Raw genomic sequence first — 17,171 nt, forward strand, 5'->3', positions numbered from 1 at the left:
AAGAGAAAAGCTACAGCATCACCGTCGTCTGCCAATGCTAGGGAGGAGCTGAAACATCTCAGGGGGCTAAACCGCATGCCACTGGGTGGACGCACCCAATTGTATATGGACATTTCATGGTCAGGTGTCTCCACTCGTTTAGGAAGTACATGTGTATATAAGTAGGTAGACATGCTTACTCGCAGAAGTGTCCTTCCCCATCACTGGAGCTGTCCAGCTTTTGTCAAGGATACCGTAAACAGGCTACAAGCATTAGGCTGCAAAGGCCCCAGATAACTGTCAGGGTTCCATCCAACCCAAAGATTTGAAAATTCTGTACATGAGACCTGACTCTTGGGACCTTAAGGCTACAGCTCTATCTAACCTTTATGATATACTGTGTCTTTTATGTCGTATACATATAACAGGATGAGAGCTTTCTTTAAAGCTGACTATTGGAAGGTGTGGGTATAAGCAATTCTTTGACTGGCATACCCTAGAGCAGGGGTGGGCAAACTTTTTGACTCGAGGGCCACAATGGGTTCTTAAACTGGACCGGAGGGCCGGAACAAAAGCATGGATGGAGTGTTTGTGTGAACTAATGTAAATTCAAAGTAAACATCAACACTAATAAAAGAGAAAAATGGTAATTGGCGTACGAGCTACCCTTTTCATTGGCTAATCAGGGCTATATGCAAATTAACTGCCAACTAAGATTGGCAGTTAACTGCCAACAAGATGGCGGCTAATTTGCATATGTAGGCACAATGCAGGGAGGCGAAAGGGAAAGCAGGAAGAAGCCCCCTGCCACTGAGTGTTCGGAAACCCAGGGGGGAGCTAAGAGCTGGGGGGCAGGGCAAAGGCGGCCCCAGGGAGAATCAGGTGCCTTTTCCGCCCTGGCCAGTGACAGCAGGAAGTAGGGGTGGAGCCAGCTATGGGAGCTGGGCACGGTCAAAGCTGGCAGGTCAAAGCTGGCAGTCCCAGGAGCTAGGGGTCCCTTGCCTGGGCCTAAAGCGGAGCCCACGATCGCGGGGCCGCTGCAGCTGCGGGTCCCCGCTGTCCGGGCCGGACGCCTAGGCCAGAGGTGTCAGGCCTGGGCAAGGGGCCGATCCTGCGATTGGAGGGTGATGGGGGTCAACGCCTGAGGGCTCCCAGTATGTGAGAGGGGGCAGGCTGGGCTGAGGGACACTCCCCCACACACACACCCAGTGCATGAATTTCGTGCACTGGGCCTCTAGTCATTACATAAAAGGGTACGGTCTTTTTTTTCAATAGTTTTATTCATTTCAAACGGGCCGGATCCGGCCCGCGGGCTGTAGTTTGCCCACGGCTCCCTAGAGGCTACTGAGGCAGTGACTTACCAAAAAGAAAAAAAAAATTGCATGTAAATCTAGGTCATGTGAGCAAGGAGATACCATTTAATCTAAAATTGGATAACTTGCCTGACTGGTGTGGCTCAGTGGTTGAGCACTGACCTATGAACCACGAGGTCAGGGTTCGATTCCTGGTCAGGGTACATGCCCAGGTTGCAGGCTTGATCCTCAGTGTGGGGCATGCAGGAGACAGCCAATCAATAATTCTCTTTCATCATTGATGTTTCTCTTCCCTCCCTCTCCCTCTCTCCTTCTCTCCCTCTCTCTCTCTCTCTCTCTCTCTCTCTCTCTCTCTAATCAATAAAAATGTATTTTAAAAAATAAAAACACTGGATGACTTTGGGCAAGTACTGCCCTGGCTAAACGCAGCAACTGGAGCACTTTCTACGCACTATGTACTGAGGCTTGCAGTTAAATACCTTCCTTTTCCAAACTCTCAGCAGAAAAATGGTGGAGCCAGGATTCGAGCCAAAATGATCAGATCTCAGAGCCTGTGCATGGCCCCACGCTGCTTGAGTGTGGGCGGTTCTACATCCACACCATCCACTTGCCTCCAAGACGCTGTGCTGCAAAAGATGGGCTCCAGATTCAGCAAAACATCCGTTGATCTCAACGGAAATTTTGACTTTCCTGTTTTGTGCCAGGCCAATCATTACAGCAAATAAAAGGTTTGGATTCCAATTTGAACTTGCTTTATTCAGGGAGCTTTTTAAGGACTTAAACTTGGCTTTTTTTTTTTTTTTTTTTTAATGGCTAAAGAAAAGCATTTTGGATTGGGTTCATGATTCAGCAAATTAGTGCAGTTCATTCCAGGTTTAGTTCAACAACAGTTCAGTTCAAGTAGCTGGGTCAGCACCCTCAGAGAAGTGGGCTAGCCTTCCAGCCGGGAATGCCGGGTGTCAGTTGCTGAGGACGGAACTGAGACTGCTCCACGGAAGGGAGCAGCTCTCCTCTCCTCTCCTCTTTCATCAGCACCCTCGGTGCTATCACCCAGACCAGCCGGACAGTTCACAAAGCGGAGACCCAGCCAAGCCTGCCACCTGCCGCGTCTGCAGAACAATAGGTGTCACGTGGGTGATAACAGAGCCGGCCTCCTGTATACCCCCGCAGGGAATCAGGCTTTTCTTGTTTTCCCAGATGTTGAGGGTGTGGGTGGGAGGGCCATTTAGATGTTATTGTTGAGTGAGGGGAGAGCTAGAGGACTTGGGCTGCGCTCCTGGAGCCCTTCCTCCCAGGAAATGCCGGTGTTGGACTTTCACCAGTCACTGACCACGGGCCTTCTGGAAATTCCAGAGCCATTTTTGGCATAGACTTTCCCACCTGATGGCATCAGAATGCTACCAAATCTGCTTGTAAATGTCTAGAAAATATTTCAGTTCTCTCCTTTATACTCTAGTGTTTAGGAAAAAATGGTTTCTCCTTTGGACCTGAGACCCATGACTCCCTAGCCGGCCCAGAGTGAAAGCTGCAGGAGTTCTGTGAGTGGCCTGAAATTGTACCATGTTGTTAGAGCCTCACAGAGACCCGTGACCCCAAACATATTAAAACCTACATTTTAAAACGGCTGCTAGCCTATGAAGAGGCTAGATTACCTGTTCTACGACATTTTGCACTATAACAAATGTAAAAAAAATATTTTCAAGACCATGTCCCAGACCAGCCTGTTCTAATAAACGTCAAAGAACTGGGGCATTCCCTAAGAGCATGTTTGAAAGGCCTGCCCTAGGAAAGTTAGCCAAGGTCTAGCCTGGTCTTTCTGAGACAGGACATCACTTTAGAACCTTTCACAGATAGAGGCTATACAGATGGTTCCCGAAACAAGCCACTCCTCAGCTTTTAAGATTCTGTCCTGTTCCCTTGCTGACCTAGCTCAATTCTCTCCCCAGGCAGAGAACTCCTGAGTTCCGTGCCTGGAAGGAACCCTAAAGCCTTAAAGAACCTTAAAGCATTCTGAAACCGAGCTCCTCCATGTCCTCGGCTCCCTGGGAGCCGCTGCCGGGATGGAGAGACGGGGTGAGAGGGCAGAGCTCTAGTCCTCACCCTGCTTCAGCCGGAGCAGCCCGTTTCATCTGACTCCCTTCAGCAATAACCATCGGGAAACTGAGCAGATACGGGTGCTCACAAGACCTGGAAATCACACAGCACACCTGGGGCCACACAGCGAGGTGGGGCGTGGGGGTGGGAGGGGTGAGGGGGGAAGAGTGAGAAAGGGCCTGGGTTCAGCTTTAATTGGGGTGAAGGGTGAGGATCCAGGTTTTTGAGGACTCACTCTTTCTTGGTGAATTTAAAACACCGAGTGGGAATTTAAAGCACAGGAAAAGAAAAAACAAAAAAAACACACAAGTACCCAAATGGTCTCTTACTAAAATCGACCACGATCTCTAAACCAGAAGAGCCTCAGTGGAGGGAGGGGGCCTGGATCTTCCCCTTCCTGTAGCGGCCGAGAGAGCCCACTTTGAAGTGGATGCCTCTTGGTAATGAAGGCCTGGGCACTCAAAGCTTAAGCCAGGCACTTGCGTTACAAACACAAAATAAGCAAACAATGCCAGGGCTTACAATACATGGACAGTGGTGTAAGATTTCATTTTTAAAAAGGATGTCACCTGTCTGGCTGATGTGGCTCAGTGGTTGAGTGTCAACCTATGAACCAGGATGTCAAGGGTCCATTCCCGGTCAGGGCACATGCCCGGGTTGTAGGCTCGATCCCCAGGTAGGGAATGTACAGGAGACAGCCAATCAATGATTCTCTCTCATCATTGATGTTTCTCTCTCTCCCTCTCTGAAATCAATAAAAAGTATATATATTTAAACAACCACAAAAAAGGAAGCCACCAGAAAAAGAAAAATTATCTAAAACCCTTGATTTAGGCCAACCCCTCTATTTTATCAATTCCAAACAAAACAAAACTTCAAGCCAAAGAAGATGAGTCACTTGGCTCCGGTCACATAGTTGAGCTTCGAGTTCACCTGTGCCGCTGAGGCATTGCTGTTCCCTCTCAGAGGCTGGCTGGGCCGGCCCGTCCGTTAGACACACGAGGCAGCTCAGGGGCCATGTGCTCGCCTGTCCTCTGAGTGCTGGCACCGTTCCCACAAAGTACACACCTGGTCTCACCTTATCAACATAATTGGCGATCTCGATGAGCTTGTTTTTGGTGGCTTCCAGATCTCGTCCATTCTTGGTAAACTAAATGGGACAAGCAGAACTAGGTAAGACGCCAGGGCCACTCGCATAACCCCTCCCATGCCCAGTACTTGTCTCTGAACTAGTTTTTACTTGCTTCCATCTTCTACGAGCAGTCATTTTTACACAGCTGTCTCCCCGCCCGCCCCCCCGCCCCCCCAACACACACAGTGTCAAGCTGAGGGAGAGCAGAGCTGGATCACATCCATCCTGGTAGCCCCACCCACCAGTGCCCAGCACAGAGTAGGCACGCTATGGTTGTACAGTGAATTGAATTCTCTTTCTCCAGCCCTTGAAGTCAACCTTGTTCTCCTATTCTCCAAAGGAGAAGGCCTCCCACCAACTCACTGGGCCTTAGAAGAGGGACCGATCTGACCCCTGCCTTGGGTATCATCCAACTTAAAGCCACCGACCCAGGGGTTTCAACAGGGCTCCTTTCATGTGATTGATCAGCAGTGGTCAAACTGTTGCTGACGGCCTGCTCTACACAAGGCACTGGACTTGGCATAGGTGTGAGATCCTGGTCCTAGCCTAGAGGAGCTTCAGTTACAACAGAGAGAGGGCCAGAAATAACAGCAGTGGCAGGTTCTGTATTGAAGGGGCATATAACTGAAATGGACTGAGAAAACATGGACAGAAATCATGGCCACAGGAGCGCTACAAAGCGAGTGCTGGTATCGAGGATCATAAGACCCGGGCTTTGTCTGGCACGCCACTCAGATGGACTGGCAGTGCCTTCTTCGGTGAGAAGAATCCTGAGACTGCATGGGGCTCGGCAGGAAAGAGTGCGGTGCCCGACTGGAAATGTCCGCCATGGGTACCAGGAAGAAGGCATTTCAGGATGCAGCCTCACATTTATCCTTCCTGCTTCAAAAGGATCGGCCTCTTTCAGCTGCAATGAAGGAAAGCTTCGCCGTGTAAAGATAAAATCTGCCACAAGTGACCTAAATTTGCAAGCGATGGGCATGTCCTGTCCGCTATCATTGTTACACAGAATGTGGGTACCTAGCTCATTTACCTTGGGTACACAACTATATATGCTACTTTAATTCCAAACCTCCACACCCTTCCTCCACCTCCTTCAGCAAGAAGAGCCAAACAAGAAATAAAGGACATCCAGGTAAAACTCTCAAGACAACCAGTACTTGTCTTGAGAGCCCTGTTGAAACCCCTGGGTTGGTGGCTTTAAGTTGGATGATACCCAAGGCAGGGGTCAGATCGGTCCCTCTTCTAAGGCCCAGTGAGTTGGTGGGAGGCCTTCTCATTTGGAGAATAGGAGAACAAGGTTGACTTCAAGGGCTGGAGAAAGAGAATTCAATTCACTGTACAAAACTCACTGGTTGTGATGGGTGTGTCTCTGCCATGACACAGGGGAGAAAACCGCCCTTTCCTATTCTTCCACTGCACTGACTTTCCTGGGCTTCCTGGGAGCTGTCACTCACCTGAACTGTCAATCACCTCACTTTCACTAGTGTTTTCTAAGAGTTCAAGTCAGTATCAGGCATTGTGACTTAGCCTTTACGAGGTGTTAATCCTGAAGCTTCTCATTATACAGTCATCCCATTTCTAAATTGGTCTCACTGCACAGAAAGTGTGGCAGGATTTAGTGAATATTTACTATAAAATCAGTCCTATTTTATTGCCTTTCTAATATACTAGAGGCCCGGTGCACAAAAATTTGTGCACTCGGGAAGGTCCCTCAGTCCGGCCTGTACCCTCTTGCAGTCTTGGACCCCTCGGGGGATGACCACCTGCTGGCTTAGGTTCGCTCCCCGGGGGATTGGGCCTAAGCTGGCAGTCAGACATCACTCTGGCAGCGCGGGAGCCCTCGGGGGATGTCCACTTGCCAGCGGGGAGCAGGCCTAAGCTGCAGTCGGACATCCTCAGCGCTGCTGAGGAGGCGGGAGAGGCTCCCACCACCACCGCTATACTGGCAGCCGTCAGCCTGGCTTGTGGCTGAGCAGAACTCCTCCTGTGGGAGCGCACTGACCACCAGGGGGCATCTCCTGCATTGAGCATCTGCCTCCTGGTGGTCAGTGTGTGTCATAGTGACCAGTCATTCCCAGTTGTTCTGCTGTTAGGGTCAATTTGCATATTACCCTTTTATTATATAGGATTGCTCCTACCTTCAAGCAACTGTCTGATAATACCACCACCATTTAAGGAATGTACCACATCACCCAGAAGTCTCAAGCAGGAGCCAGCAAACTTTTTCTTAAATGGGCAGACTGTAACTATTTCCGGCTTTGCATCCATATTGTCTCTGTTGCATCGACTCAACTCTGCCATTCTAGCTCAGCCATGGACAATACTCGCAGCAGTAGGCATGGAAGTGTTCTGGTAAAACTTTGCTTACAAAAACGTGTGGGCTGGATTTGACCATGGGTTATAGCTTGCAGACCCCTGATCTATAGAAAGGACTGTCTTAACCTTATACTTTCTAGGTGATAAGAAAGTAAAACACAGTGTGTCGCCTGGCCTTTCCCAATGGCCTCACATTCCGCCTGCATCATGCAAGTTCTTGGCATTCCCGCTCTTCCAGCTGTCCTGCCCCTTCTGCCACACCCCATCTTGCTCTTCCCTCTCCTGGATTTCCCATTTTGCCCGAGGACATAAGCTGAGACCCACCCAGGTGCTCCCACCCAGACCCAGGGAGCAAGCAGCTGCTTAGTCAGTTTTACTGCTGACAATACTCCCTCTCCCTCCCTCTCCCTCTCCCTCTCCCTCTCCCTCTCCCTCTCTGTCTCCCTCCCCCTCTCCCTCTCCCTCTCCCTCTCCCTCTCCCTCTCCCTCTCCCTCTCCCTCTCCCTCCCCCTCTCCCTCTCCCTCTCCCTCTCCCTCTCCCTCCCTCTTCCTCTCCCTCCCCCTCCCCCTCCCCCTCCCTCTCCCTCTCCCTCCCTCTCCCTCTCCCTCCCCCTCTCCCTCTCCCTCCCTCTCCCCCTCCCTCTCCCTCTCCCTCCCCCTCCCCCTCCCCTCCCCCTCCCTCTCCCTCTCCATCGCTCTCAGCAGCAACAGCAGCGCACTATCCCTGTCTCTGCTCCCTGTGCAGCCCAGAGGAGGAGCTTGGCCTGTCTAAGCACCAGGTTGTAAATCACAGATAAGGCCGCCCTCTCCCTCCCTGCCTTCCCATCCTTTCAGATTAATTGTCAGGAATACATTTCTGCCTGCAGAGGCCGAGGCCAAGAGGCCGCTGGGAGAGGGAGTGGGGGAGAGGCGGCGAGGGGGAGGGACTTGTGAGCCTGAGAACCAGCCCGGCCTATTGTATCCCCCACTCCACCCCTCCCCATGACTCATTCAAAGCCCAGGACCCTGAGAAATAAGCAAGTTCCTGTCTCCAGGCAGCACTCCCCAGGCAGCATGGCCGCCTGTCTGTCAGGAACGCCTGCCCGGCTGCTGCTGAAGGCAGCCCCTCTGAAAAAGGATGGCGGCCCAGCCGACACCTTAGTCCTGAAGGCACCCTGAGCAGCCAGTTTTCCTTGTGGGCATTTTCTGCGACCCTGGAGGTCAAGAGACTAAAGAATCCCAATCCCTTCCCTGCCCCCGCTTCTCTGACTTGCAGAGACTCACATCCAGTGGGTTTTAAAACCCTGCCCAGGATTCCACTGGGGAGAGTGCAGGGCTGCGGGGGGGGGGGGGGGGGGGGTCCCCCACCTTTACAATAGAGTGGCTGTGTTTCTATATGCTTAACTCCTGGGTCCCAGGAGCTTTCCTCTGAACAAAGGATTCTATGGCTGAAAAAAACTGGTTCATGACACTGTAGTGGATGATTTCAGATGCAAAGTTAAAATGAAAACATGTCCTGGAGTCAGAAGAGCTCAGCTCTTCCAGCAACCCTCCCGCTAGGGGCCAGTGAGGGTTGCCGCCTCCCATAACCCTGGGACCCTGGCCTTTGCATCAGCTTTAGATCCTGACCCCACCGTTCCCCATCCCACACACACACACCAGTCTTCAGAAAGGAAAACAAAAGGGGAAAAAGAGGCTGCTAAAAACCAATACCAACAGCAATTAAAAAGCAAAACTCTTCTCAAGGCAGAACACGATGTTCCCGGGCCTGGAGTGCCCTTCGCCTCCACCTCTCCGCGCAGTTAACATCCTGTCCTTTAGGACAGCTCAAGGCCACCTCCTCCTGCCACTGACCCCCGAAGGCAGGTCGTCCGGCCTGGAATCTAGTGTCCTTCCCACTACCCTGCACTGCCTCCAGGACCTGAGCTCTGGGACTGTGGACCAGGTAGAGCGGCCTTGGAAGGAGGCCCTCTGGGGAGCTGGTAACTAAACCACTTGGACGGGGTATGAGACAGACTGGAGCTTGGATAAGCCTCGGCCTCAGGGAGCCCCAGGCGAGCACGCAGCGAGCGTAGAGCCCAGTGAGTGCTCAGATGCTCCTGTTTTCCATGCCCAGAAGATGTGCTTAGCTATGTGGTCAAGTCGCTACATAAAGTGAGAACTGGAGGTAAAATATGGCGAATTTGGGCAAATAGGAGCACTGGGGCTTGAACCCATTCTTAGGGTGTCAACTTCAACCTCAGCACCTTGGAGAAGCTTTGCCAGTTTCCAAAGCCACCGTGTTGGAACCCTCATTGTCTGCATTTCTAATCCTCTGCAACGGAACATCCTAGCAGTTACCACGCCTGGAACCAGTATGCAGTTCCCTGTTGGTGTTGTCAGCTCTGTGACTCCAGGGGCAGGTCTGTCTATATCTCTTGGGGCCAAGCTCTGTGAGCGCTATGATTGGCACATAAGAGAGAATCGAGACATCATGGATGAATAAAGGAAATGAAAGAGAGAGATGAGTGTCCATCACATCTTAAAGGTCAAGGCCTGCGAGAGCCTGCCTAGTTTGAGAAATATGGAAGTAAAGGCCAAACAGCCAGTCCTTTGCATCAGTAGCTCTCCAACTTGCCTGTGTATTGGAATCACCCAGAGGGCTTGTTAAAACCCAGATTGCTGGACCCCAGCCCCACAGCTCAGGATGCAGTAGTTCTAGGGTACAGCCCAGGAATTGGCATTTTTCACAAGTTCCGGTGCTACCGATACCACTGGTCCAGGGACTACATTTTGGGAACCACAGCTTCGGGTTTTCATTTAGTGCTAACCTGATTATAAAAATGGGCAAGAAAACTGTATTAAGTCTGATGACTCAGAATACACCTATTATCTGTGCCAAAAAAAAAAATAAAAATTGTTTTTTAAATTTCTATAGAGAATTCACAGACTCCCCAAGAATAAGCACCAAAACCTAGAAGTCCTCAGACCCAGTTTAAGAAATGGTAATCCCATTAATGCAATTGCACTGTTGTTGTTTTTTTTATCTGATGAATGTATCAGGCTAGAAGAGACTTTCCTTGTTTTTCTCCTCCAACCATGTTTAAAACAGCCAAAAGAGCCCTTGGTCAGAGTTAAGGTCAAAATCCTATGACGAACGGGAGAAAGACGAGTGCTTCGGCATTCCCCCAAAGCAGTTGGAAGCGTGGGATGGGAGCTATTAAAAGAGCAGTTCTGCTGAAAGCCGCTGCCTCCCCCTTACCTCCGCAGAATCAGCCACGATGTAGAGCTCCACGTACTTCATGTAGTTCAAGTCTTCCCTTTTTATCTGGGAAGGAGAGACAAGTGCATCAGAGCCCGTAGAAATGGTGACGTGGCCTCATTTCAAAACAGTGGTGCTAGTTTAATTTTGTACGTGGGCACGTGGGCCAGCTCCAGCCTTGGTCACCACCCCCCTCAGTGCCCCCTCCGCCTGCCATGTTGGGTACCACCGGGTAGTTGCTCTGGGACACTGGGTCCTGTCCTCTAGTCCAGGAAGGTCAGAGGCCAACACACTGTGTGTGGGACATGCTGACATCAAGTTCCCCCAAACCATTTAAACCACCTACCTCTATAAGTAAACAAACGCTTTGGGCATCAGGTTAAGAGGCTATTCAAAAACGGGAAGTATAGGTCTTTCCCCCTCACATTGTGAAGTTTCTGAAATTAGCATCTCAGAGTATTTTAGATGTAGTAGTGTTTTCCCCAAAGCACTATTCTATCAAATACAAGGGTAACCCACACCCAACAATGACTCAGAATGAAAGAAAAAGCTATTTACTCCTTTTAGCCATCTCCCTTGACTTCAGAATTACCCCTGGATCCAAAGTAAGGGCCCTCAGAGGGGACAAGCCTATCCCGAGGTAACTCCCGCACCGAGAACTCACCCGGTGAGGTCGTTTCTTGATCTGGTTTGTAAACTGAAAGCCCCAGTCCCTGCTGGTGTTTCCAGAGTGCTCGAACCCACAGTTCCCGGGAGGCAGCTTGAGATGTTCAGATCTGTAAATAAGGTGGTGGCCCCCACTGTCGGGGAGGGGCTCGATGATGTAGCTGAGGTTACTGTTCACCACAATCAGTCCTCTGTCAATAGGATAAACAGAATCTCTGGTTAAAGACTGAGGCCCTGGAAAAGTCCCTTGCTCAGGACTCAGTTTCCCCACATGCAAAATGGCACAGTTGGTTGTGATCACTGGTTCTTTTTGTTTGTTAATCCTCACCTGAGGATATTTTTTCCATTGATTTTTAGAGAAAGTGAAAGGGAGGGAGGGAGGGGGAGAGAGAGAGAGAGAGAGAGAGAGAGAGAGAGAGAGAGAGAGAGAAACATAGATGTGAGAGAGACACATTGATGGGTTGCCTCCCACAGTGTCCTGCCGATCAAACCTGCAACCCAGGTACATGCCCTTGACTGGGAATAGAACCTGCGACTCTTCAGTGCATGGGTCAACGCTCTAGCGACTATGCACAAGGGCCAGGGCTAACCACTGGTTCTTAACCTTATTATGGAGTCATGCACCCTTTGGCGAAAAGCTGAGGCAAGCTCAGACTTCCTCTCCAGAGAAATGTGCATGTGTGTAAACGTGGTATACATTTTCAGGTACTAAAGCTTATCACAGAGAAGCTCAAAGGTTCTAAAAAGGCTGGATCAGGCATGGTTAATAGTTACAAATGTGGTAGGACCAGGATTCCAAAAAGCTTCCCAAACCCAAATACGGCATATGGTAAGTCATAGGTCAAAACTTTATGGACTCAGTAGAAGATGGTATGCTGACCAGAGGAAGAACACTGGCCTGGAGGTGAGACCCACGTCCTGGTCTTAGCTCCAACATGAAATTGCCAAATGCTCTTCCACAGGCTCTCTTAAATAATTCTGAGCTTCAGTTTTCCCAGGTGCAAGTGCAAATGGTAATTTACTAACTCGTGGGGACTCTTGGGATGATTAAATGGGATGACAAGTATCTTTGTCCTTGGAAACCAGAGTTGGAGGCATCACCAATGGCATTCCTTCTAGCCCCAACTTGCCCATGTCAGCAAGGCAGCTCTTTGGTAAAGTGACATCCACAACCAAGAATGTGTGTCTACTCTTTCTCTTGATTACAGACACTAGCTTTGAACGCAGAATAAAGATATATTTGTTCATTATATTTACTCACTGAGCCCTTACTCTGTACTAGATGTAATCTAGACATGATCCCTGTCTTCGAGTAATTTGCAGCCCACTGGGGGGCAGACATTCATTCCACAAATATTTCCCGAGCCCCTGCTATGGGCCAGGCATCCTGCTAGTTGCTGAAGATGGCATAGCGAACAAAACAGACAAAGTGCCTGCCCTCTCGGAGCCTGGGGTCTGGACATGGGAGTGAATCACTACGGTACATAACAGAGACAGCAAGGTTTCATCACCCAACACTGGTGCATTGGACGCAGCTGCCTGAAGGGCTGCATCAGTGAGGTGAGAAAGAGTGCTACGACTTATTATGGATCACTATTGCAAATAATCGGTGGAAGGGTGAGTAGCCCTGGCCAGTGTGGCTGGAGCATCGTCCCATACACCAAAAGGTCACAGGTTTGATTCCAGGTCAAGGCACATACCCAGGTTTTAGGTTCCATCCCCAGGCAGGGTATGTACGGGAGGCAACCATTTGATGTTTCTCTCTCTCCCTCCCCCTCCCTTGTCTCTCTAAAATCAATAAAAACATATCATTGGGTGAGGATTAAAAGAACTTAAAATAATCAATGCAAGAATGAGTAGAAGCCCATTTGCCATCCTTGATGCAGTGACGTGACTACAAGGGAATGCACCCAGGACTCCGAGGGGGAAGAAACCCAGCACTGAGCCCAGGGGCCCCGACAGCATTTCATGTACTCCAAAACCTCAGGCTCTCATCCATCCAGAAAACGCACAAGTTAAATGATCTCCACGTCAGTCTTTGCCACTCCAAGTTCAAAGGACCTCTCTCTTCAGCTGTGTTGGCTTCCAGCCCCACCCGAGCGCCTCACGACCCCACCCAGGTTCTGCCCTTTGGGGAGAGCCTGTGATGCTCTCAGGAGAGACACGCCAGACTGATCAGCAGCAGCCCTTCCTGGAACCGTCCCTGCCTGACCTCATTCCGGGTCCGGAGCCTGGCGGCTTCCAGGCGGCCTCGCCCAGGCTGACACAGCAGTCCCAGAGCTATCTGCAGCTGCCCGCTGGTGGGACACCCAAGGTGCTCCCTGGACAGCTAGGGGTGGGAATGGGGCAAAGAGCAAGGGTCACATCCGCTCCCAACCCCAGACAGGAAAGGGCACAGGGCAGAGCTGCTACGGGCATCCTGTTCCCAAACTATCTCTCATCTCGGCTGACCAAAGCCCTTCCCGTCACCTCAGTTTCCCCCGATGGCTATGAACTTTGCAAACACAGAGGGCTGGACCACAGACCAGCTAATGCCAGTGTGTCGGTCAGGTTGGGCTGTGGAGATAACACCCGGTGAATGGAAAGTTCCAGGTAGGGATTGGGGCAAGTTCCAGAGGAGCTGACGGGGCATCACTTGGATAGGCCTCTGGGCCAAGTGGACAGAGATGATGCCAAAGGTTAGTGCAGGGTGAACATTAATGATCACGGTGATTATAAATGAGTGAGCCTTTGCTAAGGGCCAGGCACTGTGCTGAGTGTTTTACTCAGCACACCAGCTTCCATGATCCTTACAAACATTATCCCCATTGTGCAAATGAGAAAACTAAGACTCAGCGAGGTTAAATAACCAACCCAAACTCACACAGGTAGCAAGGACCTAAGCAGTCTGGCTCCAGCTCCCACGACCTTAACCATGGCACTGTAGAGTGGGTGGGTCAGAAAGGTATCCCCAGATTACAGATGGCTACAGATGTCGGGCACCAGCACCCCCAGCCGGCCCATCTGAAGACACCATCTTTCTTATTTCATTCCCACATCAACGCCATGAGGTACCATCATGGGTCCCATTTTATAGACGAGGAAACTGAGCCCCAGAGAGATTAAGTAACAAGCTCTTATGAGATTGGGGCCAAAGATTCAAGGTCTGGTAGATTCTGGACACCATGCCCTTAACCTCTACGCTGTCTCCAGCAGTGAGTTCCAAACCTATGGGTCAGAGTTTGCTAGGATCAGAGCTCGCAGAGTTCTATACTAGAACATCCTACGGAGTACATTATAAACACAAATGTAGGAATGTTGGATTCTACAAGCCTGGGTATTGGAACGTAACAAGTCCCACAGTAATTCCTTGCACAGCCACACTCGGGACTGCAGCCTGGAGCCCGGGCTGTGCAGCAGGGGCGCAGCTCTCACAAAGCTCCTAGCAATTCTGTCTCAGGGAGAGGGCAGATGACAATCTGAGAAACACAGGCTCAGAAGGACACTGGAAGTCCTCCCAACAATAGGACTCTGTGGCCCTCTCTTCCCCCCCCCCCCCCCCCCCGTTGTAGCCCCTGGTGACTCACCCCATGTCACAGTTGCAATCCTCCCAGACTGCCCGGGGTCGGGGGAGAGGCTGGCACAAGTCCCAGCACCTCACAGCCAACCCCAGCTTTGACAGCAGGGGATTTCTAAGAATCTAGTTCCTGGAGTCCTCCCCCATCACCACCCTCAGGTCCTGCTGACTGCCCTCCTGTGAACACTCACCAATTGTTTATCCTTCCAGCAGCCTCGGTTGATCTAATTTGCTAAATATAAGCATGGCTGAGTTTCACCAGGGGCATGGGAGGGGGCCCGGTGGCTGGGACCTCACAAGCTATTCTCCATTCTGCTCCCCATCCTATCCCTCATTGCTAAGCGCTTGATACAAAGGAAATTGAACAGAGGAACCCTGGCAGGGCAGGGCAGGGCAGGGCAGGGCAGGCTGACAGCAGCCGATTGGGGTTTGACCCCTGAGTGACTGCAGGACTGGTCCACTGGCATCCTTCAAGGAGCTAAGCAAGACTGCTTCCGGGGAACTTGTCCATTCAGAGCTAAACCCAAGAGGACACACCCTGCCTCCCTACATCCCCAGCGGCCCTAGGAGGTAATCTCCCTATTACCCCTTCCTTCCTCCCCCTTAACCCCAATTTGCATCCAAGTGAGAAGGAGTTAGGAGGAGCTTCAAAGGTGGCATAGAAGGGAGGAAAGGAGGCAGACAGGTGATGTGCTCACCCCGGGGTGGCACATGTGAAGAGCATGGCCTGGGGTGAGGCACGTCTGGATTCGAACTCTGGCTCTGCTATCTCCTAGCTGTGTGGTAAGTCACTCAACAACGCTGCCCATCTCCCACGGTTGCTATAATTGACGGAATAGGCAATGTTTACTAACAATCAACGTAACATTAAAAAGAATAGCATATATTACACAGGGGGGGGCACAGAGCATTTTATTTGATAGCCGTTTGACGCATGTGTATGGAGAACCTACAATTGTCGGGAACTATTCCAGGCACTGGGGATGCAGCACGATGGGAAAAAAGGTCCCCGCTCTCAAGGAGATTGCACCCATCACCCAGTGATGTCACTATTGTTCCCATTTTACAGGTAAGAAAATTTGAGGCCGGAGAACTGAAGCAAACTGTCAGGTTTTGAACCAGGAATTGTCTGATTCCCGTCTACACATGTCACAATTTCATGGTACTCCCTATGAGGACCTACTCTGCGCCTGACTCAGAGGTAGCGCTTACCATCCATTCTGCATAAGGAGGGCCAGGTATTCAAAGGAGAACGGGCTTTGCCGCTCTTCAGCAGAGGCAGGCCGGTATGGACTGGTTGTCTGCTTATGAGCCACCTCCTTCTGTCCAGGTGCCACCTCCCTGAGATTCTGCCCACTCTCTCTGCAGAGCAGAACTTCCAACGCTGAAGGAAGTGGTCTGGTCTACCCTCCGTTATCAGGTGAGAGGAACCAAAGCCCAGAGAAAAAGGAACTTGCCCGAGTAGTAAGTTACTGTTGGGGCAGGGGGCAGATCCCACGTTTCCTGACCAGACTCATTGCCTGTGGCGGGGCCCAGACACCATCCCCAACCCCCCCCCAGGACTCAGCGGCCTCCTGGGCACCATCTATAGAACAGAGTAAGGACCACAGGGAGGCACCAGCCCCACCAAGACAAAGCTAAGGAGAAAATGAAATAGGGAAAGGAAAGCTCAGAGATAACATGGCAGGAGGTGTGGAGCCAGATCAGAAACTCAGGTGCCTTCCAGGCTGTCATGCACCCTTCCCATGCATACGCTTCTGTTCATCCTGTCTCACACGGAACTGGAGTCCAACCACAGTGAGTGTGGGTCCTAGAGTTTTGAGGACGGGTCTGCTATAAGAGTAATGCATCAAATAGATCACTCCAGATGACCTACTGTGTGTTTTTGACAGACTTTAGTACATAAGAAACTATACCAGAAATTAGTACATAAGAAACTATGCAGCCATTAAAAGAATTAGATAGATCTATGTATGCCTAACACATAATGTTAAATTGAAACAAAATTAAATGATGGAAAGAGACTTGACTTGGGGTGGTGAACACAATGCAATATACAGATAATTATTATAGAATTGTACACCTGAAATCTATATTAATTTTATTAACTAATGTCACCCCAATGAATTCAATTTTAAAAAAGAAAAAGAAATCAAATCAGTTTAAGGAAATTGTTTGACTATAGAGTACAACTCATGAGGACAAGATGTGGATAGATAAGTATGGAACATTTGAGGTCATCTATTAATTCTACAGAATTTGCTATGTAAACTTTGTGATTTCTACTTATTTTAAATATTTGTTTGTTAAATGGAAAAAATTACAGAATGGTAAGTATGGGGTAATCTCATTTGGATTAAAAAATAATATATATGTATAACATGCATACGATATACACACAATTATATATTTCAATTATATATATACCCAACAGTGATTACAGGTGGGGAATGGGATTGGTTGAAAGGGTGGACAGAAGAAAGAACTTTCACGTTTTTCATTTTACACTTCTGCATTATTTGAATGTTTGGCACACTAATTAATTATGTAATGACAATTCTTAATAAGCAGTTTCTTTAAAAATAAGTTGACCAATCAAATTTTAAAAAATATTTTTACTGGAGTCAATATCTCTCCTCCTGACAGACAGTGAGCTAGGGACACACACACTCACACACACGCAGTGCCTCCCACATCCCACAGGTTCAATCAAGAACATTTCCACCCCATGCTGCCTAGACTTCTTCACAAATAACCATCGCTCCTTACATTTCTACTCTGTGTTAGTTTGCCAAGCATCCTGTGGACATTTAGAGGATGAGCTCTTCATTGGAGACAGACTTGATGGGTATGGAGACCCGACATTCGTAACAAAATGCTGTAGCATTTTGG

The 17,171-nt window shown here is 49.8% G+C and overlaps 1 protein-coding gene across 2 annotated transcripts in view; it reads right to left on the bottom strand.

Moving 5' to 3' along the window:
• Positions 1-17,171, bottom strand: part of ADAM19 (ADAM metallopeptidase domain 19) — an 84,216-nt gene that overhangs the window by 21,502 nt on the left and 45,543 nt on the right. For both annotated transcript variants that reach the window (XM_059699061.1, XM_059699060.1), the window contains exons 6-8: positions 10,722-10,914; positions 10,058-10,123; positions 4,465-4,536 (exon numbers count right to left, since the gene is read on the bottom strand). In XM_059699061.1, the coding sequence (XP_059555044.1) occupies positions 4,465-4,536; positions 10,058-10,123; positions 10,722-10,914 (331 nt within the window). The remainder of the gene's footprint in view (positions 1-4,464; positions 4,537-10,057; positions 10,124-10,721; positions 10,915-17,171) is intronic.

The sequence above is a fragment of the Myotis daubentonii genome, chromosome 5, assembly GCF_963259705.1.
Source record: "Myotis daubentonii chromosome 5, mMyoDau2.1, whole genome shotgun sequence".
NCBI lineage: Eukaryota > Metazoa > Chordata > Mammalia > Chiroptera > Vespertilionidae > Myotis > Myotis daubentonii.